We start from the raw sequence: 24,216 nt of genomic DNA on the forward strand, positions 1-24,216 counted from the left end.
ACCATTTGAAAGCAACAGAATTTCGACAGTTCCTTCTGTTTACTGCTATAGCAGCGTTAAAAGGCCAGGTTTGTTATAGGCAGTATAATAATCTTTTCTCTTATTTATTGTTATTGATATAGCGTGAGGGCTGTTCATCTACTAGTAACTAGACTATATCCCCGACCCCCAGTGGTGCAGTAAATTTATGAGGGAAATATTTGATAATCGCAAGGCCCTGAGGTCTTTCACTGATACTGTGATACGTGCAGTGTGTATGTAGCCTGTAGATTAAGATTAAGCCAGCTCAAAGATAAGAAACTAGTTAGTCGCAAGGTATTGATATCTTTCGCTGATACCCTGATAGAGGTACATATAGAGTTTGGATTAAGACATATTAAGATAAAGAAAAGTTTACCCGCCGAGCAACACTGATGTCTTTGACTTGGTGACCTGATGAGAAGGTCGGAGACAAAGATAAAACATTGACACTTTGCCCACAGTTGATATGTTGGCTAAATTGAAATTGTACTGATTGGCGCGTTTATTTTCCTGTTCCTGTCACACGAGCTACATGTGTGATCACTGTAAGCCCATGGACAGCGCGTTGTATTTCTATGTATGCATGCCGGCTTTATAGTGCAAACCTGCAAGTCCCAGTGCTCTACAAGAATGTCAGTGCCAACGATGGTTCACCAAGTTCCGTGTTGGTCATATCGATCTTCAAGGAGGCTCTTCGGTCATGGAGGGTCACCGAGGTTAATAATGTCATAATAAAAGCATTCGTCGAGTCAAACCTAGGCGACATGAGAGATTGCAGAAACATAGAACCGTGGACGCGTAGAGGTCGACTGCTGTCTGTCTGCCAAGACCGACGCTTAGCCTCTCGAGAAGTTGGCTAAACCAGAAGATTTGTAGTCTCATGCCTCGTTTTAGTAGTTAACTGGAAAAAAAATCGTCTGCCAGAAGTCTAGTAATACAAGTTCGGGAGCGAACATTTGTCATTCCAGAGCTTGCGACAACCTAAATAAGGTGATACATCTAGACAGGCTCGATGTTTAGGTTTCTCGTGAACTCAAAATCGTTCATTTGACGGCTCGTAGAAACATCTGCGATCTGTTCATTAAACGTGAGGTAGACGATACTGTTGTTTGTTTTGGTTTTTTTTTTTTTTTTTTTTTGAAGCGATTGATCAATGACGATTCGTTATTTACCAGGGTAAGTGTAGCACTGTAGTAGTGTACTGAGTTATGTCTTTGTAGAGAGTCGGCGTCGAACATTCCAGAACTATCCACCAATCCTTGTCTGGTCATTGTTTCCCTAAGTGGGTCAAGCAACTTCGTAACTTCTGATGTAACAATAGACCCAGTAGCCGCGGGTGGGCAGCTCACGACCGGGTATTACGCACGCAGCCGACTTACAAGGTACGGAAGTCAGTAATTGGGAGCTACATGTGCGGTAACTCTTGGCAACAATATGGAGTTGTTGTTCTTGTCGGTCTCTGGTGAAGCGTATTTCGAACGGCTGGCGACAAAGTCCTTCTTCTGAGCAGAGACAGACGCTAGTCTACTTCTCTTATTTCTGTTGTAAGAGGTCAACTGCCATCGCAGGTTAGAATTTTCATAAGTTAGTCCGACCCACTATAGGTAGTGAGCGTTCTATTCAATATAATAAGTGTCACGTAATCTTAAATAAAAATAGAGTCAAATTCTATAACTGTCTTTACTTAAATATTGTCTCTGTTAAAGTTAAAGAAGAAAAGTTTTACTGCCGTAGCTTTTGTGAACCTGATTTGTACCTGGTAGGAAAATCTCTCTTGTTTTTAAAGGTTTACTTTTAATTTGCATGAGAACTGAAATGATATATATTATTACAGTTGACATGTTTCAGGTCTGAGAGACAACAAACTTCAGTGGGTCTTCTTTTATCACTAGAAACACTAAAGCTGATGAAACTGAAGACTTGATCTTCATTAGTCAACAATAAGTGGAAAATTACTTTTATGAAAAACACAAAACAATATAATCAGACACCCTTGAGACCAGAAAGATATGTCGGCCATAAAAAGTGAGATGCAGAGTCCATGTAAACTCATGAAGACTGAAACAACTGTTCATGTAATACCTAAAGCAGAAAGTTCATTTTGCTTTGATTATAATGAGACAAAGTGTTTACAGATTGGTTTCATGCAGCACAACAATAGTTTTGGCCAAAAACTCCATGATATAACAATTGATCCAGCTGACCAAAAACACTGGAGGTGTGAGAATGTTCCAAAATTGGAGACAAATTCTCAAATGTCCAGTTCTTTCGTTAAAATAGAATGGCAGCCTGCTCACACTGTGAAGACAGAATGTATGACTGAGCACAATCATAGAGTAAAGATTGAAAGGGCATTGCCTGGTCAGGAGGTAGTTTGTCAACCTAATAGTGATAATGAATTCTATTGCAATACTTATGAAGTAAAGACACAGTATGGTCTACATCATGATGAAAATACAAATGGACCAGTTACTTCTGAGGTCAAGCATGAAGATCACTCTGGTCAGGAAGTTGGTTTGATAGTAAAGGCAGAACCGACAAAATCACACAGTCTGTACAAGGAAGGATGGAACATAAAGGTAGCCACAATGATGAAGCATATGAAGGCACAGAGCGCACCACAGGAAGTGGGTTCAGTTGTAGGAAAAATAAAGATATTTTACAATTTGCATCACATCCTGAACAAGATGTAGTTGTTTCTGAAGGTAAATATACTCAGTTGTTGGATATTGTGACTGAGAGTCCTCAGCATGAGACAAATCTCAGTGTTACAGAGCCTAGTGTCAATTTCAAGTCAGAAGAACAGCGACATAGTAAGGATACAAAATCTTATGAGTGCAAAGTGTGTATGTCTTCATTCAGTTTTCCATCCTTGCTCAAAAAACATGTGTCAATCCAGACAGGGGAACTTCATAAGTGCAGAGCATGTGAAGCTGCCTTCAAAAAATTAGACCATTTGAAGCAGCACATGCTTGTTCACAGGGATGAGAAGCATAACAAGTGCAGAATATGTAAAGCTTCTTTCAAAACATTACGAAATTTGAAACAGCACATGCTTGTTCACAGTGATGAGAAGCCTCACAAGTGCAGAGTATGCGAAGCTGCCTTCAAAAGATTAGACCATTTGAAGCAGCACATGCTTGTTCACAGTGATGAGAAGCCTCACAAGTGCAGAGTATGCGAAGCTGCCTTCAAAAGATTAGACCATTTGAAGCAGCACATGCTTGTTCACAGTGATGAGAAGCCTCACAAGTGCAGAGTATGTGAAGCTGCCTTCAAAACATTAGTCGCTTTGAAACAGCACATGCTTGTTCACAGTGATGAGAAGCCTCACAAGTGCAGAGTATGTGAAGCTGCCTTCAAAAGATTAAAACATTTGAAGGAGCACATGCTTATTCACGGTGATGAGAAACCTCACCATTGCAGAATATGTAAGGCTTCTTTCAAAACATTAAACAATTTCAAAAAACACATGGCTGTTCACAGTGATGAGAAGCGACACAAGTGCAGAGCATGTAAAGCTGCCTTCAAAACATTAGGCAATTTGAAAGTGCACATGAAGGTTCACAATAATGAGAAGGCTTGAAACGTCACATGCTTGTTCACAGTGATAAGAAGGTTCACCAGTGTAAGGCTGCCTTCAAAACGGTATTCCATTTTTAACTCCATATGCAGAACCATGGTAATGAAGAAACCTCACTAGTGCAGCATGTTGAAGTCCTCACCTCCTTTCAAAATGCACACAGTAATCAATGATGTTACGCCTTTTCTGTGCAGTGTGTTTAAAATTGGTGTTAGGTTGTTCTGTGATCCCAATACAATGTGATCCAGGGATTCTTGTGGTTACCAGAGCGGAGTATATGAAGCTTCCTTCAAAAGATTAGACATTTTGAAAGAACACATGCAGGTTCACCGTGCTGAGAAACCTTACCAATCCAATGTATGTAAAGCTCCTTTAAGATATATGTCTGTTTTAAAAAGACACAGGGTGAGCCACAAATATTTTAAACATTACCACTGCATTGTTTCTATAGTTGCTTTCAAGTCCTCACCTGCTTAGAAACTGCATATGCTAATCTACAGTGATGTTAAACCCAAGTCCATTATGGGTAAAGCTGCTTTAAGGCGCTCATCTACTTTAGAAACACATATGGTGACCTACAATTGTATTTGTTTTCACCCATGCTTGGTACATAAAGCTTTCTTATCCTTGCAAGATGTGCAAATTTAATTTGATATTATCTATTTCAAAAACACACAGGCTGATCCATAGAGGTGTTAAACCTTGCTAACGCAAAGCTTGTAATGCTTGTATTAGATCATTCAATTTAAAACAACACACGCTCAATCACTGCTCTGTTTAACTTTACGGGTGCAGTTTGTTTAAAGGTGCTTCAGGTCATTATCTGGTTTAAAATATGACATAATGAGTCACAATGATGCAGAGGCTTCGCAGTTCAGTTCGTAGAAGTGTTGTTAGGATGTGTCCTTCAAAAGGCACATGCTGATGAACACGAGAGTGTGTCAAGCTGTTTATGGCTGTACAAACCATCACATGCCCATCTACAGCTATAGTTCAACTCTACCAGTGCAGTACTACTGCTTAGATACAGGTATCTCCTGACTGTAGGAAATTGAGCAGTACTTTTTTGGTATTATTATTTAACAGCAGTTAATGGGCTAAAATAAGGAATGAAAGCTGGAGTTGTGTGTTGGTGGGGGAAGGGGTAAACAAAATAGTAGTTGATAGAATGGAAGTTGGAGAGTTGAAGGGGGTTAAGATATATGTATATATTTTCAGAGGTAGTGATTTACGTCTTTTACATGGACCGTTTGTTATATTGCTTTTTTTGTTGTTGTTTTTTTTTTTATTTCAGCTAGTTCTAATGATTGATTCTCTGGCTGGAGCGAGCATTTCTCCTTGCATTTCATTCTTTACAAAGCAATTAACTTCACATAGAACGTTTTTTGGCTTCCTGATGCTTTTGATTTATCGAAATTGATGCCACGATAACTGCAATATGTTTTTCTTGTTGCAAATAAAGGCCATATCCCTGCTAGAGGACAAATTACTCGAGATGACTAAATTATTTACATCAGTATGTGAGAATTTCTTATGCTCTGCAACAAAGAATGAAACAATAATGTTCAGCAGATACTTTGGGGTGGGTTTTTTTTTGAATTTGATATTCATTGTTTTTGTTTTTATAATCTGCATATCCATTTTGAAATATTGTTACTCATGTCCATATAAGCAAATATCATACGGAATGTGACACAGTAATTAATAAAAACAATTTAAGAAAATTAAGTAATGTCTGTTGTCATTCCATATAAACAAAAGGAACACTTAGTATGCGTTATAGAGGCCAGTGACAATTGGCATGCTTTTTAAGACCAATGACAGTATGCTTCATAGAGGCCAGTGACTCTTGAACTGCTTCATAAAGTCAATAATCTGTTGTAATACATTTTTGTTGTATATGTATATTGATGAAATGTTAATCAAGACTTGCTCCCACATCAATTAATTTCTTACCATCCTATCTTCTCCACTCGAGAATGTTCAAAGACAACAAACATTTATTGTCATACTAAAATTTGGTAAATAAATCACTTTTTTGATTACTTGATCAGCAAAGGATTGAATTAGCTACTAGTAAAATTCTCAACATCAATAACGTTGGTAATAGCAATAACATTATTTTAAAAAATCTACATACAGTGTATTTTCAACTCTATGACATTTTATAGACTAACAGTCTCAAACACAGAAAGTCAATGTGAAAGAAAAAAACGTTAAAAAAGATTTTATTCGAAAAATACAGAATATGTGATCTCATTAAAGCCTTAAAAAATTAAAATAGGGCTATATGCTTTAATTACTCAGCAAAGGATTGAATTAGCTACTAGTAAAATTCTCAACATCAATAACGTTAGTAATAGTAATAACATTAGTTTTAAAAATATACATACAGTGTATTTTCAACTCTATGACATTTTATAGACTAACAGTCTCAAACACAAAAATTCAGGAAAAAACGAGAAAAAAGATTTAATTAGAAAAATACAAAGTGTGATCTAATTTTCGCCTTTAAAAAAGCAAAATAGGGCTAAATGGAATAATGACCAGAATGCGCACACGCGCACACACACACTACTGAAGTCAATAGGAAACAATAGTCACAGAGCTTTGTCTCAAATGTAGCCTACAGTTCGCTCAACCTTTCATCGAAGTGTCCTCGCGGACTTTGTTGGCACCAAGATGCGGTGCTGTCTTGAATGTCAAATACCAAGACTACATCCAACAGGCTCCTGGTTGAAAAAGCATTGTGTTTCACACAACAACAGTTGTGTGAGGTTTAAAACCTAGCTAGAGCCAAAGCACGTGTGAATGACTAAAGATATTACTTTGGTTGCAGGAGCATAAACTCTATCTTCTGTAGCTTTTTTTTTACAACAGTAGATAAGAAGCGAGAAGAAGAATTACAGTGCACAATGAGCCGCCCTGTCGACCGACACCTGCGAGAATGTCCGTTTTCGTTGTGTCGTAGCGTATCAGGCCCCCTGCAAACATGATAACGCCTCCTTTTGTGATCTTAAATATACATTTTCTCATATATCTGTTAGGATTTTCTAAGCTACAAGGTTTATATATTTTAAAACATTATTATGCAATTCATAAGGTGTAATTTTTAATAATGTTAACTGCTTTGCGGTCGTAAAGATATTCAAACAAGAAGTGCAAACGTCCATGTATGTCGCTTTATGCAGCACGTCACTCGCTGAATAAAATTCTAGACTTGAGAATCACGGACTTATATCTCTGGACTGCTTACAGATGAATTTTCACAATTTGCTAGCAAAAACAAAAGAAAGAAAAAGTCATTAAGTAACAAATATTTGGCAAGACTGTAGTTCACTACAACTTAAAGAATGTTTGCGGATATTACACTACTAAGTGGTTCGTTAAGACCCGACAATCTACAACTTCGCGAGAGGCTGTTGGTCTTGGTCTTGGCAGACATCTAGCAGGCCAGAGATATACATCCGTGAAAAGAAGCGCACACGTGCACACGCACCCAATGTGATAAGCAGTTCCACACTACTGGCGCCGTCACCCCCCAGATTGATTGGGCACACCCGCAGTTTGTACAGAACATCTTTCTTCAATCCTCTTACTACGCCATACGTGTTTCTGCCCGTAAACACGATCTCAGCAGTCCGAATGTTGTCTGTATACGGCCAGGTAGCAATCTGGTGACAAGGTATGGAGATTACATAAGAGCTCTCCGTCTCTCTCTCTCTCTCACACACACCTCTCTCTCTAGCGCCCGCGCTCTTTCAAAACTTCAAAACTGTCATATTCTGTCTCTCACACAACACGTGACACATTAGACAGGTGTCGTGATGTCACACCCACCGTGTAGCTCACAAGAGTCTCTTCATTCTGTTTGCGGGAGATACCGCGCCATGTGACGTACACACTGTCTGTACCGTGAGACGACACCATCACTTCTGTTGGCTGTGACGTCATCCCTAACACAAGACATACACAAACAGTTCACTTGTACAGACATTCTACCTCCAGGGTACAACACAAAATTCGTGCTCTAACTTTTGGACAGCCATCGTACTTTAATTAAAATACCACATTTATATAATAATAATAATAAAAATCGAAGAACACATTTATTACGTTGCATCACAACCAAGGCAGGTTGCACCTTCTGCGCTGACCGAGTAATAAAGAGATAAAAAAATAAAGAGGTAATAAAATTTGTAAAAAAAAAATTTAGTATAAAAAAATAAGTGTAACTAATAAAATAAGATGTGAAAATAAATTGTATTGATGCATATTAGTAACAAAATGATGGCAAACCATTAAACATAATATTCATCACGATTACAGTAAACTAAGTGTTGCAGCAAAAAACTGTGTTAATATTTTTTTTCTTTGTGTGAGAGGTGTCATAATAAATGTTACTACTATTTTGATATTATATTTTATGTCTGCTTAGTTGAGTGATAATTAATACTTCTAGTTTTTTTAATGACATAAAGATAAATAATATGTAAAGATGGTGAAAGATAATTCAAATTGAATGACTCCTAAAAAATGATAGCTGACCCTGTCCTAACCAATAACTGTATTCTTCGTCTTATTATTTATTTCACAAAATTTCGCCTTCACACCCTACTCCAGCAGCAGTTCGCTTCTGATCACACCTTCATTTTCAGCTAAGATAATATCCTGTCCACCTTTACTGACCTCATGAGAGCACCAACACGTTTTCTGTTGTTTTTGCGTTTTTTTTTCCCTCGTGTGTTCAACTGTGTACATTCTAACGAAAGATTCTAATTGGTCTATGAATAAATAAATATTGCTTATGTATTTATCCGTACGACTATACCTGTATAGCAGCCATAAAATAAACTGACCGCAATTTACTCCTTTTCTACCTTGTGCGTTCCACTCGTGGTTGGTTCTGCGTTTGCCAACACCTGACTGCCCAGCCCTTGAAACAGGCTTGACACACTTTTCCCTCCTGTGAAGTGAAGTGATTAGGTGGGGGAAAGAGTGACATACTTTAGGGGTGCTGCTATCACACAGGGATTACGCACTGGCACACCAGGAACACATAAAGAACTACTGTCACTAACTACTTCATTAGCTTCAGTCTCTTTCTGCCCACACTGTTCCTCAGGGATTACATTCTGGCACCCTAGGAACACACACAGAACTGCCCTCACTAACTACCTCATTAGCTTCAGGATCCTTCTGTTCACACTGTTCCTCCATCTCTCTACCATCTAGAGGCGTGCCAGACATGTTATCCTCCATGCTACCCTTGGGCAAGTAAGCGGAGGTACCATAATTCGCGGGTGCCACCCGCTCGATTTGTGTGACCGTCAGGCACAACACGCGTCACTGCCCTACGACACAGCCCTAGGTCAGAGTTCCTCTGCATGTCGCTAGCTGTAACCTGATCGGTCAAACCCTGTCCACGCGCACGAGTCAGTACCCTGATTCGCTTCTCACAACACTGCATACTCTCTTTTCTTTTGCAACACTTTCTGTGTATTCTGGACAACCCATCTTTCTTCCTCCCTACCTGAACGTTAGCAGACCAAGGACTGTCTTCTTTAATGCTTGTAACAGGGACGAACAAATCTTCTTTCTCTACCTCAAGCAGACATCCAGGGACCTCTATCCCTTTCTCTTTCTTGCTTGAGAGTACGAACACATTCCTCTGTGTCTGCAAGTTTTATGCCGACACTTGTCCCTCCTCTAAGGACTAAGGGTAAGGTGACCAAGTCCCGCTTTTGACCTCGTGTCCCGCCTGCTAATCGGGCGGGACGCCCAATGTCCCGCTTTCTGGCTTTCTGGCAAGTCCATCAAATGCACCGGTTGTCTTTAAAAATCACTTTTTTCAGCGTTCTTTGACGGTGACGACACCATCATCGGCACGTGTCCCGCTTTTGCCCTCGAAACGTCTGGTCACCTTACTAAGGGTCAAGTTCGGGACTCTCTTCCGAAATGCCTTTCGCGTAATTTTCATTGTGAGCCCGGGTACACTACTGTCGCGAAATGTGACCCTCCTCGCCACACCTATAATAGGTCACAGGACCATTCCTCTGGACGTTCAGCTTAATCACCCCTCGTCCATTCACATTAAGTCAGGTGGTCCGCGGCTGACAGTCGTCATATGTCAGCAAAGTGATGTTTAAAGTGATGCATTCCTCGCATTAACATTTTAATTACAAAGAACGAGGTACGTAGTTTATGTCAACTTATTACTATGCTACTGTCACAAAAGGTCATTTAGTTTTGAATTGCAATGAAACAAATGCGACAATTGAAATTTGAAATTCATAGTACAGAGTGATTTTTTGGCCTTGGTGGTCTGCCATATTTTTTAATTAAGTAAAGTGGTCCGCGGTCCGAAATACTTTGAGAAAACCATAGCAAGCTAGTGTGTAGCACGTTGGAGCAGTTGTCAGGGAAGGTGATAGACAAGGGCTAATGTTATCTACCAATAATGAAAAGTGCATTTTGTAAACACAGTAACAGTAGCCCTGACACTGACCTGTTTATGCTGTAGTCGTTTGGCAAATGAAACTCGTCTGTCAGATAGATCCTTCTTTCTTTTTCGAGCAATTTCATTGTGTTGAAAAATTGTCGGAATTGCATCTGGCAGAAGCTGTGCCTTGAAGGCCAAACCTAACTGTTTGGACATTCGGGTCCGCCGGTCCGGCTAGTAAAGCACTCGTCAACAAAATGCTTGCATAACACCTCCCACTCTCTGGGCTCCCAAACGTGTGGGATCGAGCCTTGTTATTGTATGACACACTCTTTTTGTAAGGCTTTGTCTTTCGGAAACTGATGAAAAGACAATGTCGAATCTTTTCCCACCTTTTCGTAGCAATCGGGTGCAGCACATTCTCCAGGCATGGTTCGGTCTCACAGGTAAACAATCCTACTGAAACGTCATAGGGTCACGTGCCGAGAACGAGACTTCGTCAAAGCAAACAAAAGAGTCCGTGTAATTTCTCTTATTAAACGCAACATTCTACTAAAAACCTTCAACTTTTTCCACATTAACAGACATGAAAATAGACATGATTTAAATTGATCCTACTATTTACGAGTTTCTAGGCAGATTAATTTTCCCTTTAGAGTTTAGTATAATAGCTTGGCCGCCATTTGCAAAGTTGTGTTTTTACACTTTTCGCAACAGGAATTAAGCTTCTTCAGCGGTCAATTCCACTACTGATACATGTGTTTGACTCTTCGATAACCGTACGTATAATTTATATACTCTAAAGTAGTATAGTTATTGAGATTTTAATTCAAAAAATGTCCAAATTCAATGCTGAATATCATGCTCAGAGAAGAAAGATAAAGGCAATAAATGCAAAAGTTTTCCAGACAGAAGTAGAAATCGAGCTCAGCAGTTCTGAACGCTTGCAATTTGATAATTATTTAGCCGTTAGCGATGGAGAGAATTAGGAGCTGTCACAATTTCCTCAAATCAATTGCGATTACGAGAGTGTGGGTCATGAACTTTACCATTTGAAAGCAACAGAATTTCGACAGTTCCTTCTGTTTACTGGTATAGTAGCGTTAAAAGGCCAGGTTTGTTATAGGCAGTATAATAATTTTTTTCTCTTATTTATTGTTAATGATATGGCGTGAGGGCTGTTCATCTACTAGACTACCCCCGACCCCCACTGGTGCAGTAAATTTATGAGGGAAATATTTAAGTCGCAACGCCCTGAGGTCTATCACCGATACTGTGATACGTGCAGTGTGTATGTAGCCTGTAGATTAAGATTAAGCCAGCTCAAAGATAAGAAACTAGTTAGTCGCAAGGTCGTGATGTCTTTCGCTGATACCCTGATAGAGGTACATATACAGCTTCGATTAAGACATATTAAGATAAAGAAAAGTTTACCCACCGAGCAACACTGATGTCTTTGACTGGGTGACCTGATGAGAAGGTGGGAGACACTTTAAGGACAAAGATAAAACATTGACACTTTGCCCACAGTTGATATGTTAGCTAAATTGAAGAACTTTTGTACTAATAGGTGCGTTTATTTTCCTGTTCCTGTCACACGAGCTACATGTGTGATCACTGTAAGCCCATGGACAGCGCGTTGTAGTAAAATCTCCCTTGCTTTTAAATGTTTACTTTTAATTTGCATGAGAACTGAAATGATATATATTATTACAGTTGACATGTTTCAGGTCTGAGAGACAACAACCTTCAGTGGGTCTTCTTATATCACTAGAAACACTAAAGCTGATGGACCTGAAGACTTAATCTTCATTAGTGAATAATAAGTGGAAAAGTACTTTTACCAAAAAGACAAAACAATATAATCAGTAACCCTTGAAACCAGAAAGATATGTCGGCCATAAAAAATGAGATGCAGAGTCCATGTACACTCATTAAGACTGAAACAACATCTGTTGCTGATGCACTAGAAGACCTGACTGTTAATGTAATACCTAAAGCAGAAAGTTCATTTTGCTTTGATTATAATGAGACAAAGTGTTTACAGATTGGTTTCATGCAGCACGACAATAGCTTTGGCCAAAAACTCCATGATATAAAAATTGATCCAGCTGACCAGAAACACTGGAGGTGTGAGAATGTTCCGAAATCGGAGACAAATTCTCAAATGTCCAGTTCTTTCGTTAAAATAGAATGGCAGCCTGCTCACATTGTGAAGACAGAGTGTATGACTGAGAATAATCATAGAGTAAAGATTGAGAGGGCATTGCCTGGTCAGGAGGAAGTTTGTCAACCTAATAGTGATAATGAATTCTATTGCAATACTTATGAAGTAAAGACACAGTATGGTCTACATCATGATGAAAATACAAATGGACCAGTTACTTCTGAGGTCAAGCATGAAGATCACTCTGGTCAGGAAGTTGGTTCGATAGTAAAGGCAGAACCGACAAAATCACACAGTCTGTACAAGGAAGGATGGAACATACAGGTAGCCACAATGATGGAGCACTTGAAGGCACAGAGCGCACCACAGGAAATGGGGTACAGTTGTAGGAAAAATAAAGATATTTTACCATTTTTATCATCACCTGAACAAGATGTAGTTGTTTCTGGAGGTAAAAATACTCAGTTGATAAATATTGTTAATGAAAGTCCTCACCATGAGAAAAATCTGAATGGAACAGAGACTAGTGTCAATTTCAAGTCAGAAGAACAGCGACATAGTAAGACTACAAAATCTTATGAATGCAAAGTGTGTATGTCTTCATTCAGTTTTCCATCCTTGCTCAAAAAACACATGTCAAACCACACTGGGAAACTTCATAAATGCAGAGTATGTGAAGCTGCCTTCAAAACATTAGACCATTTGAAGCAGCACATGGTTGTTCACAGTGATGAGAAACCTTACAAGTGCAGAGCATGTGAAGCTTCTTTCAAAAGATTATACAATTTGAAAAGACACAAGGAGGTTCACAGTGATGAGAAACCTCACAAGTGCAGAGTATGTGAAGCTGCCTTCAAAACATTAGACACTTTGAAACAGCACATGCTTGTTCACAGTGATGAGAAACCTCACAAGTGCAGAGCATGTGAAGCTACCTTCAAAACATCAAACATTTTGAAAAGACACATGCAGCTTCACAGTAATGAGAAGCCTTACAAGTGCAGAGTATGTGAAGCTTCCTTCAAAACATTAGGAAATTTGAATTGGCACATGCTTGTTCACAGTGATGAGAAACCTCACAAGTGCAGAGTATGTGAAGGTGCCTTCAAAAAATTAGGCACTTTGAAAAGGCACATGAAGGTTCACAGTGATGAGAAGCCTCACAAGTGCAGGGTATGTGAAACTGCCTTCAAAAGATTAGGCACTTTGAAACAGCACATGAAGGTTCACAGTAATGAGAAGCCATACCAGTGCAGTATCTGTAAAGCTGCTTTTAAGCTATCATCTATTTTGAAAAAACACATGCAGGTTCACAGTAAGGATAAGCCTCACCAGTGCAGTTTATGTGAAGGTGCCTTCAAATCATTAGGAAGATTGAAACAGCACATGCAGTTTCACAGTAATGAGAAACCTTAGCAGTGCAGTGTCTGTAAAGAGGCTTATAAGTTCCCATCTATTTTAAAAAGACACATGCAGGTTCACAGTGATGAGAATCCTCACATATGCAGAGTATGTAAAGCTGCCTTCAAAAAAAAGGCATTTTGAAACGTCACATGCTTGTTCACAGTGATAACAAGGTTCACCACTGCAGTGTGAGTAAGGCTGCCTTCAAAATGGTATACCATTTTAAACTCCATATGCAGAACCATAGTAATGAAGAAACCTCACCAGTGCAGCATGTTGAATTCCTAACCTCCTTTCAAAATGCACACAGTAATCAATGATGTTATGCCTTCTCTTCGCAGTGTGTTTAAAATTGGTGTTAGGTTGTTCTGTGTTCTCAATACAATGTGATCCAGGGATTCTTGTGGTTACCAGAGAGGAGTATATGAAGCTTCCTTCAGAAGATTATACATTTTGAAAGAACACATGTAGGTTCACCGTGCTGAGAAACCTCACCAATGCAGTGTATGTGAGATCCTTTTAGATATATGTCTATTTTAAAAAGACACAGGGTGAGCCACAAAGATTTCGAACATTACCCCTGCATTGTTTCTAAAGTTGCTTTCAAGTCCTCACCTGCTTAGAAAATGCACATTCTAATCTACAGAGATGTTAAACCCAAGTGCATTATGTGTAAAGCTGCTTTCAGGAGCTCATCTACTCTAGAAACACATATGGTGACCTACAGTGGTATTTGTTTTCACCCATGCTTGGTACATAAAGCTTTCTTATCCTTGCAAGATGTGTAAATTTAATTTTGTTATTTGAAAAACACACAGGCTGATCCATAAAGGTGATAAAACTTTCTAACGCAAAGCTTGTAATGCTTGTATTAGGTCATTCAATTTTAAGCAACACTCAATCTGCCGTGTTTAACTTTACGGGTGCAGTTTGTTTAAAGGTGCTTCAGGTCATTATCTGGTTTAAAATGTGACATGTTGAGTCACAATGAAGCCGAGGCTTCGCAGTTCAGTGTGTAAAAGTGTTGTTAGGGAGGTTTACTTCAAGAGGCACATGCTGATGAACACGAGAGTGTGTGTCAAGCTGTTTATGGGTTGTACAAACCATCACATGCCCATCTACAGCTATAGTTCAACTCTACCAGTGCAGTATTACTGCTGTAGCTCCTGGCTGTAGGAAATTGAACTATACCTAAAATTTGCATGTATATTCAACTTTTTTGGTATTATCATTTAACAACAGCTAATGGGCTAAAATAAGGAATGAAAGCTGGAGTTGTGTGTTGGGGGGTAAAAAAATAGTAGTTGATAGAAAGGAAGTTGGAGAGTTGAAGGGTGTAGATATTTATGTGGTGGACTTTTGAGACACACCTCTTGGTTTTTCTATTGACTTTTTCCTTGTATTTATTTTCTTTTTCATTGTCTTGTTTTCTTATTTTCAATACACATTTTTTTGTTTTGCTTCTAAATAAAAAATTTTCAGTATAACATTTGTTCAAACAAGTGTTACTTTTTGTCTAACACCTTATACAGTGTATGTGTAGATATTTTAAGGGGTAGTGATCTACATCTATTACATGGACCGTTTGTTATATTGCTTTCTTTGGTTTTTTTTTTTTTTTATTCCAGCTAGTTGTAATGATTGATTCTCTGGCTGGAGCGAGCATTTCTCCTAGCATTTCATTGTTTACAAAGCGATTAGCTTCACATAGACCTAATAAAAGTAAACTTTTTGGATCGAATGTTTTTTGGCTTCCTGATGCTTTTGATTTATTGAAATTGATGCCACGATAACTGCAATATGTTTTTCTTGTTGCAAATAAAGACCATATCCCTGCTAGAGGACAAATTACTCTAGATGACTAAAATATTTACATCAGTATCTAAGAATTTCTTATTCTCTGCAACAAAGAATGAAACAATAATGTTCAGCAAAAGTAATGTCTTTCATTCCATATAAACAAAAGTAACACATGCTTTATAGATTCCAGTGACACTTAGCATGCTTTCTAAGACCAATGACAGTATGCTATAGAGAGGCCAATGACTCATGAACTGCTTCATAAAGTCAAGAATCGGTTGATGATCCTGTTGTAATACGTTTTGTTGTATATGTTTACTGATGAAATGTTAATCAAGACTTGCTCCCACGTCAATTAATTTCTTACCATCCTAACTTCTCCACTCGAGAATATTCAAAGATAACAAACATTTATTGTCATACTGAAATTTGGTAAATAAATCACTTTTTTGATTACTTGATCAGTAAAGGATTGAATTAGCTACTAGTAAAATTCTCAACATCAATAACGTTAGTAATAGCAATAATATTATTTTTTAAAATCTACATACAGTGTATTTTCAACTCTGACATTTTATAGACTAACAGTCTCAAACACAAAAAGTCAATGTGAAAGAAAAAAACGTTAAAAAAGATTTTATTCGAAAAATACAGAATATGTGATCTCATTAAAGCCTTAAAAAATTAAAATAGGGCTAAATGGAATAATGACCAGAACGCACATTCGCATGCACTGAAGCACACACACACCACTGGTCAGTAGAAAACAATAGTCACAGAGCTTTGTCTCAAATGTAGCCTACAGTTCGCTCCACCTTTGACCCAAGCGTCCTCACGGACTTTGTTGGCACCAAGATGCGGTGCTGTCTTGAATGTCAAATACCAAGGCTACATCCAACAGGCTCCTGGTTGAGAAAGCATTGTGTTTCACACAACAACAGTTTCATTGTTTGAGGTTTAAAACCTAGCTAGAGCCAAAGCACGTGTGTGAAGGATTAAAGATATTACTTTGGTTGCAGGAGCATAAACTCTATCTTCTGTAGCTGTTTTTTTAATGTACAACAGTAGATAAGAAGTGAGAAGAAGAATTACAGTGCCACAATGAGCCGCCCTGTCGACCGACACCTGCGAGAATGTCCGTTTTCGTTGTGTCGTAGCGTATCAGGCCCCCTGCAAACATAATAACGCCTCCTTTTGTGATCTTAAATATACATTTTCTCATATATCTGTTACGATTTTCTAAGCTACATGGTTTATGCATTTTAAAACATTATTATACAATTCATAAGGTGTAATTTTTAATAATGTTAACTGCTTTGGGGTCTTAAAGATTTTCAAACAATAAGTGCAAACCGTCCATGTATGTCGTTATAAGTAGCACACTCTCTGAATAAAATTCTAGACTTGAGAATCACGGACTTATATCTCTGGACTGCTTACAGACAAATTTTCAGAACGAGGCCAAAGCGTAAATTTGCTGCCGGATTAACTACCGACATCAAGAAGACGAGCAGATGATGTGGACTGTCTAGCTGTTGACGGAGGTACAAGAGCTCAAAGTTTGTGGTCTGTTATGTTTTCAGGTTATCGGCTCTAGCCGTGGGAAGTGGAGGTTGAGGACTGTTAGCAAAAACCAAAGAAAGAAAAATGTTTGGCAAGACTGTTGTTCACTATAACCTAAAGATATTATCTCGTTTGCGGATATTACAGTATTAAGTGGTTCGTTAAGACCCGACAATCTACAGCTTCGCGAGAGGGTCTTGGTCTTGGCAGACATCTAGCAGTCTAGAGATATACATCCGTGAAAAGAACCGCACACGTGCACACGCACCCAGTGTAATAAGCAGTTCCACACTACTGGCGCCGTCACCCCCCAGATTGATTGGGCACACCCGCAGTTTGCACAGAACATCTTTCTTCAATCCTCTTACTACGCCATACGTGTTTCTGAACGTAAAGACGATCTCAGCAGTCCGAATGTTGTCTGTATACGGCCAGGTAGCAATCTGGTGACAAGGTATGGAGATTACATAAGAGCTCTCCGTCTCTCTCTCACACACACACACAACTCTCTCTGGCACCCGTACTCTTTCAAATCTGTCATTGTCTCTCACACAACACACAGTGCGTAGCACACAACACGTGACACATTAGACAGGTGTCGTGATGTCACACTCACGTATAACTCACAAGATTCTCTTCATTCTGTTTGCGGGAGATACCGCGCCGTGTGACGTACACACTGTCTGTACTGTGAGACGACACCGTCACTTCTTTTGGCTGTGACGTCATCCCTAACACAAGACAGACGTAAACAGTTCACTTGTACAGACATTCACCATCCAGGGCACAACACAAAATTCGTGCTCTAACTTTTGACAGCCATCGTACTTTAATTTAAATGCCACATTTATCTAGTAATAATAGAAGAAGAACACATTTATTACATGGCATCAGAACCAAGGCAGGTTGCACCTTCTGCGCTGACCGAGTAATAAAGAGATAAAAAAAAATAAAAGGTAATAAAATTTGTAAAGAAAAATTTACTATAAAAAAAATAAGTGTAACTAATAAAATAAGATGTGAAAATAAATTGTATTGATGCATATTAGTAACAAAATGACGGCAAACCATTAAACATAATATTCATCACGATTACAGTAAACGAAGTGTTGCAGCAAAAAAACTGTGGTTAATATTTTTTTCTTTGTGTGAGAGGTGTCATAATAAATGTTACTATTATTTTGATATTATATTTTATGTCTGCTTAGTTTAGTGATAATACTTCTAGTTTTTTTTAATGACATAAAGATAAATAATATGTAAAGATGGTGAAAGATAATTCTAATTGTATGACTCCTAAAAATGATAGCTGACCCTGTCCTAACCAATAACTGTATTCTTCGTCTTATTATTTATTTCACAAAATTTCCCCTTCACACCCTACTCCAGCAGTAGTTCGCTTCTGATCACACCTTCATTTTCAGCTAAGATATATCCTGTCGACCTTAACTGACAGGCCTGACGAGAGGGGGGGGGGGGACAGGGGCTGGTGTAACCGGGCCCGCGGCTGTCAAGGGGGCCCGGCTTTGGTCAGTGGATTTTTTTCTTCTTCTTCTCCTTTACATTATATACTGGGAAAATAATTTACGATTACAAGTACAAGGGGCCCGGGCTGGCTCTCGGCGGCCCTGTTAACTGACCTCATGAGAGCACTAACACGTTTTCAAATCAAACAGTTTATTGTCTTTTGTCTTTGCTTACCCATTTTAACCGTTTTTCCCTCGTGTGTTCAACTGTGTAAATTCTAACGAACGATTCTAATTGGTCTATGAATAAATAAATATTGCTTATATATTTATCCGTACGACTATACCTGTATAGCAGCCATAAAATAAACTGACCGTAATTTACTCCTTTTCTAGCGTGTGCGTTCCACTCGTGGTTGGTTCTGCGTTCGCCAACACCTGACTGCCCAGCCCTTCGAACAGGCTTGACACACTTTTCCCTCCTGTGAAGTGAAGTGATTAGGTAGGGGGAAGAGTGACATACTTTAGGGGTGCTGCTATCACACAGGGATTACGCACTGGCACACCAGGAACACATAAAGAACTACTGTCACTAACTACTTCATTAGCTTCAGTCTCTTTCTGCCCACACTGTTCCTCTATCACACAGGGATTACATTCTGGTGTAGCAAGATAGGACCTCTCCTCAAGATGGGAACTCCCCTCAAGGTGTTGTAAGGACAGAACCGAGCTCTTAGCGAGAACCAATGGTCTGTGCTTACTACAAAATTAAAGTTAACAGTAGAGAAACACGTAAAACTTTTAGTTTCAAATAATTACAGCTTGCAAAGAGATATGTATAGTGGGACTATTTTTCTTGTATATCATTGCGCGAGTGGGTGTTTGATCGTCTGCTAAGGAGTAACTACAAGTCAAATTTAAATAAAAATAACATGAAAAAAAATAAACACATACAACTCACTCTTTATTTTTGGTTTTGATAAAAAAATACCACGAAAATGTCTGCTAATCCATTCAGCAACACTAGAAAACCCAGCGTCTGCATACCTTGAGGGGAGTTCCCATCTTGAGGAGAGGTCCTATCTCCTATCATGCTACACCATCTCTCCATGCTCGCCGCGTCGCTCGGAATGTCACCGTCAGGCACAACACGCGTCACTGCCCTACGACACAGCCCTAGGTCAGAGTTCCTCTGCATGTCGCTAACTGTAACCTGATCGGTCAAACCCTGTCCACGCGCACGAGTCAGTACCCTGATTCGCTTCTCACAACACTGCATACTCTCTTTTCTTTTGCAACACTTTCTGGGTATTCTGGACAACCCTACCTCCCTACCTCCCTTCCTCCCTACCTCAACGTTAGCAGACCAAGTCTTCTTTAATGCTTGTAACAGGGACGAACAAATCTTCTTTCTCTACCTCAAGCAGACATCCAGGGACCCCTATGCCTTTCTCTTTCTTGCTTGCGAGTACGAACACATTCCTCTGGTCTGTGTCTGCAAGTTTTATGCCGACACGTGTCCCTCCTCTAAGGGTCAAGTTCGGGACTCTCTCCGAAATGCCTTTCGCGTTTTCATTGTGAGCCCGGGACATGTGTCCTCCTCGCCACACCTATAACAGGTCACGGGACCATTCCTATCCTTTCCCCTATTCTTCTTGTCTACCACCTTCCCTGACAACTGCACCAACGTGCTACACACTAGCTTGCTATGGTTTTGGAATGCCTTAAGACAGTGGTTCTCAAAGTATTTCGGCCCGTGGACCACTTAACTTAATTACAAAATATGGCAGACCACCAAGGCCAAAAAATCACTCTGTACTATGAATTTCAAATTTCAATTGCCGCATTTGTTTCAACAGTAGCATAGTAATAAGTTGACATAAAACTACGTACCTCGTTCTTTGTAATTAAAATGTTAATGCGAGGAATGCAGCTGACATATGACGACTGTCAGCCGCGGACCACCTGACTTAATGTGAATGGACGAGGAGTGATTAAGCTGAACATGCCTCCTCATTTCCAGCGGACCAGATGCCTTGCGGTACTAATCACAGTCTGCTAATCACATTGCTAACTCAGTCTCAAAGCTTTACTTACTGCTATTCCCAGCAGGACCAGTTCTCGGACCGAGAGAAAAGGTGCGAGCGCTTTTGTTGTTGTTGTTGTTTTTGGAAAGGGATAGTACTTCCACCTAAAGGTGATTTCGCACTGTGGGGGAGGGGGGCAGGAATTTTAGGGGAGGGGAAGGGTTTGGAAAGGGGAGGATGACGGTGGTAAGGACTGGAAGGGAGTGGGATAAGGGTTGTCGTTCGTTATTGCCGCAGGTGTTGTCTACTGGTGCCCTTTACCATCGGAGGTGCTGTGCTCATGATGTCCTTGAGGCCTGCCAAGTCCTCAGTGGTGGTGTACTGTTTCCAGATCCTTTTTGTTGCACTGTTTCTATATCCTACGCTTTTATTTAATTTGAAGTATTGTTTAGGCTTATGCTGTTCGTTTAGTTTTGTTTGTTTTATTTTTGGTTCTAATGCTGATGCTTATTCACCCATTGTTTTTTCCCTATATGTATATTTTTCCCCTATATATATAAAAACTTATGCAGGGTTAGGTTTTGGACTTTTTTAGGTTATTTATTTTTGATTTATTTTCTTGTTAACTTGTTATTGGTCTGGTTGTAAGAGATTATTGTTAGTAATTTTGAGATATCTAAAAGGTAATGTTATGCTAGCAGACTCGTTGAGTCAGTCATGAGGTTTTTGTTTCAGTTTTCATCGCTTTTCAGGGGGGATATGGTATATCTTTTACCTGGTTATATGAGTTTAGCATGCGGGTCGCATTCCACCGTTGTTACTACTAATGTCAGTATGGTGTGCCATATATCTTTTGGTGGGTTAAGACAGTTGTTATGTTTAAGGACAGTCTGTGTTTATTTAAGACCTGACTTAATTCATCTCTTTCTTCTTTGTTTTCATGACACTCCAAAAAGCACACGTGGAGTGCTAAGCCTGTCTCAACATGTGCATGTAAGAGGGTCCTTATATTTAGTTAGATAGTCTCCATTTTCTTTGTTAATCTTGTTTATACCTATTGGTACTGGGCATCTTGGGCACTACGTCACCCGCTGTTGCTGCCCGTCTCGCGCGACCAAGCGTGGGGTGGAAGGGGATGTGGGGTGGAGGGACTATGCAGTGTCAGCAGTACCCGCTGACCTAAACAAGCGCTCCCGCTACATAGCCAATGGTAAAGTTCATGACCCACACTTTCGTAATCGCAATTGATTTGAGGAAATTCTGACAGCTCCAAATTCTCTCCATCGCTAACGGCTAAATAATTATCAAATTGCAAGCGTCACCGAGGTTAATAATGTCATACTAAAAGCATTCGTCGAGTCAAACCCACGCGACATGAGAGATTGCAGAAACATAGAACCGTGGATGTGTATACATGTATAGGTGGAATGCTGTCTGTCTGCCAAGACCAACGCTTAGCCTCTCGCGAAGTTGACTAAACCGGAAGCTTTGTAGTCTCATGCCTCGCTTTTGTAGTTAACTGGAAAAAAAAATCGTCTGCTAGCAGTCTAGTAATACAAGTTCGTGAGCGAACATTCGTCATTCAAGAGCTTACGACTACATGAATAAGGTGATACATCTAGACAGGCTCGATGTTTAGGCTTCTCGTGAACTCAAAATCGTTCATTTGACGTCTCGTGGGAACATCTGGGATCTATTCATTAAACGTGAGGTAGACGATACTGTTTTGTTTTACCGACTTACAAGGTACGGAAGTCAGTGATTGAGAGCTACATGGGCGGAAACTCTTGGCAACAATATGGAGTTGTTGTTCTTGTCGGTCTCTGGTGAAGCGTATTTCGAACGGCTGGCGACAAAGTCCTTCTTCTAAGCAGAGAAAGACATTAGTCTACTTCTCTTATTTCTGTTGTAAGAGGTCAAAAGTGCCATCAGAGGTTAGAATTTTCATGAGTCCGACCAACTATAGGTAGTGTGCGTTCTATTCAATTTAATAAGTGTCACGTAATCTTAACTAAAAAAGGAGAAAAATTCTATAAATGTCTTTACTTAAATATTGTTTCTGTTAAAGTAAAAGATGAAAATTTTTGCTGCTGTAGCTTTTGTGGACAGATTTGTACCTGGTAGGAAAATCTCCCTTGTTTTTAAATGTTTACTTTTAATTTGCATGAGAACTGAAATGATAAATTATTACAGTTGACATGTTTCAGGTCTGAGAAAATTGCAACTTCAGTGGGTCTTCTTATATCACTAGAAACACTAAAGCTGATGGAGCTGAAGACTTGATCTTCATTAGTCAATAGTAAGTAACCCTTGAAACCAGCAAGATATGTCGGCCATAAAAAGTGAGATGCAGAGTTATATACACTCATGAAGACTGAAACAACATCTGTTGCTGATGCACTAGAAGACCTGACTGTTAATGTAATACCTAAAGCAGAAAGTTCCTTTTGCTTTGATTATAATGAGACAAAGTGTTTACAGATTGGTTTCATGCAGCACGACAATATCTTTGTCCCAAAACTCCATGATATAAAACTTGATCCAGCTGACCAGAAACACTGGAGGTGTGAGAATGTTCCCAAATTGGAGACAAATTTCACATTTTTTTGTTTTGCTTCTAAATAAAAAATTTTCACTATAACATTTGTTCAAAGAAGTGCTACTTTTTGTTTAAAGCGCCTTATACAGTGTATGTGTATACATTTTCAGGGGTAGTGATCTACGCCTATTACATGGACCGTTTGTTATATTGCTTTCTTTGTTGTTGTTTTTTTTTTTATTTCAGCTAGTTCTAATGATTGATTCTCTGGCTGGAGCGAGCATTTCTCCTAGCATTTCATTGTTTACAAAGCGATTAGCTTCACATAGACCTAATAAAAGTAAACTTTTTGGCTTCCTGATGCTTTTGATTTATTGAAATTGATGCCACGATAACTACAATATGTGTTTCTTGTTGCAAATAAAGGCCATATCCCTGCTAGACGACAAATTACTCGAGATGTATGTAAGAATTTCTTATGCTTAATAATCTCATAATAAAAGCATTGGTCGAGTCAAACCCAGGCGACATGAGAGGTTGCAGAAACATAGAACCATGGTCGTGTAGAGGTGGATTGCTGTCTGTCTGCCAAGACCAATGCTTAGCCTCTCGCGAAGTTGACTAAACCGGAAGCTTTGTAGTCACATGCCTCGTTTTAGCAGTTAACTGGTAATACAAGTTCGTGAGCAAATATTTGTCATTCAAGAGTTTATGACTACCTGAATAAGGTGGGACATCTACACCAGTGGCTCTTAAAGTATTTCGGACAGCAGACCACTTTACTTAAGTAAAAAATGTGGCGAACCACCTAGTCCATAAAAATCAGTCTGTATCTTGAATTTCAAATTTAAATTGCCGCATTTGTTTCGTTACAATTCAAAACTAAATGTCTTTTTGTGACAGTGGTATAGTAATAAGTTGACATAAAACTACCTCGTTATTTGTATTTAAAATTTTAATGCGAGGAATGCATCACTTTAAACATTTTCTGACATATGACGACTGCAGCCGCGGACCACCTGACTTTGAGAACCACTGATCAAGACAGGTTCGATGTTTAGGTTTCTCGTGAACTCAAAATCGTTCATTTGACGGCTCATAGAAACATCTGGGATCTGTTCATTAAACGTGAGGTACACGGTATTGTTTTTTTTTTCAAAGACGATACTGTTTTGTTTTTTTAAAGCGATTGATCAATGACAAA

The 24,216-nt window shown here is 39.2% G+C and overlaps 4 protein-coding genes across 14 annotated transcripts in view; 2 read left to right on the top strand and 2 right to left on the bottom strand.

The window, feature by feature from the left end:
* Positions 1 to 1,114: 1,114 nt before the first annotated feature.
* LOC112556060 (zinc finger protein 888-like) lies at positions 1,115 to 3,777 on the top strand. Its single transcript, XM_025224673.1, has 3 exons — positions 1,115 to 1,589; positions 1,870 to 3,280; positions 3,697 to 3,777. The coding sequence occupies exons 2-3, from the start codon at positions 2,588 to 2,590 to the stop codon at positions 3,775 to 3,777; spliced, it is 774 nt and encodes a 257-aa protein (XP_025080458.1). The 5' UTR covers positions 1,115 to 1,589; positions 1,870 to 2,587.
* Positions 3,778 to 6,468: 2,691 nt separating this feature from the next.
* The window catches only part of LOC112556061 (contactin-like), a 46,565-nt gene continuing 28,817 nt past the window's right edge, over positions 6,469 to 24,216 (bottom strand). Inside the window, exons 12-14 of the mRNA XM_025224674.1 lie at positions 7,445 to 7,560; positions 7,104 to 7,278; positions 6,469 to 6,588 (exon numbers count right to left, since the gene is read on the bottom strand). Of these exons, the coding sequence (XP_025080459.1) occupies positions 6,476 to 6,588; positions 7,104 to 7,278; positions 7,445 to 7,560 (404 nt within the window). The 3' untranslated portion in view covers positions 6,469 to 6,475. The remainder of the gene's footprint in view (positions 6,589 to 7,103; positions 7,279 to 7,444; positions 7,561 to 24,216) is intronic.
* LOC112557911 (zinc finger protein 493-like) overlaps positions 10,582 to 24,216 on the top strand; it is a 33,423-nt gene continuing 19,788 nt past the window's right edge. Inside the window, exons 1-2 of one of the 4 annotated variants that reach the window (XM_025228046.1) lie at positions 10,582 to 10,825; positions 11,763 to 12,602. In XM_025228046.1, coding sequence (XP_025083831.1) covers positions 11,938 to 12,602 — 665 coding nt within the window. In that variant the 5' untranslated portion in view covers positions 10,582 to 10,825; positions 11,763 to 11,937. The remainder of the gene's footprint in view (positions 10,826 to 11,762; positions 12,603 to 24,216) is intronic. The other 3 variants (XM_025228045.1, XM_025228047.1, XR_003098016.1) reach the window with 3 other exon arrangements.
* On the bottom strand, positions 15,224 to 20,275 carry LOC112557925. 8 transcript variants are annotated; one of them, XR_003098018.1, is made up of 5 exons: positions 19,798 to 20,272; positions 18,822 to 18,928; positions 17,597 to 17,711; positions 17,249 to 17,423; positions 15,238 to 16,587 (listed from the first exon to the last, which is right to left on the bottom strand). XR_003098018.1 is itself a non-coding variant. In XM_025228082.1 (4 exons), the coding sequence occupies exons 1-4, from the start codon at positions 19,723 to 19,725 to the stop codon at positions 16,469 to 16,471; spliced, it is 630 nt and encodes a 209-aa protein (XP_025083867.1). In that variant the 5' UTR covers positions 19,726 to 19,763; the 3' UTR covers positions 15,224 to 16,468. The 8 variants fall into 8 exon arrangements, 1 of the variants encoding a protein (XP_025083867.1); XR_003098020.1 differs by lacking the exon at positions 19,798 to 20,272 and adding an exon at positions 19,494 to 19,763 and having other exon boundaries at positions 18,794 to 18,928; XR_003098019.1 differs by lacking the exon at positions 19,798 to 20,272 and adding an exon at positions 19,494 to 19,760 and having other exon boundaries at positions 17,608 to 17,711.

This window comes from Pomacea canaliculata, linkage group LG2 (assembly GCF_003073045.1).
Source record: "Pomacea canaliculata isolate SZHN2017 linkage group LG2, ASM307304v1, whole genome shotgun sequence".
In the NCBI taxonomy this organism is placed as follows: Eukaryota; Metazoa; Mollusca; class Gastropoda; order Architaenioglossa; family Ampullariidae; genus Pomacea; species Pomacea canaliculata.

Bases quoted from the DNA above. Each gene is read 5' to 3' on its own strand.
- LOC112556060 (XM_025224673.1), top strand. From the start codon at position 2,588: ATGGAACATAAAGGTAGCCACAATGATGAAGCATATGAAGGCACAGAG. The intron at 3,281-3,696 runs GTATGTGAAGCT...CTCCATATGCAG, and splicing joins AGAAGCCTCACAAGTGCAGA to AACCATGGTAATGAAGAAAC.
- LOC112557925 (XM_025228082.1), bottom strand. From the start codon at position 19,725: ATGCAGTGTTGTGAGAAGCGAATCAGGGTACTGACTCGTGCGCGTGGA. The intron at 17,712-19,493 runs GTATGCAGACGC...GTCTTGTGTTAG, and splicing joins AGATGGGAACTCCCCTCAAG to GGATGACGTCACAGCCAAAA. The intron at 16,588-17,248 runs GTGCGTGTGCAC...TTATGTTTGCAG, and splicing joins GGAACTGCTTATTACACTGG to GGGGCCTGATACGCTACGAC.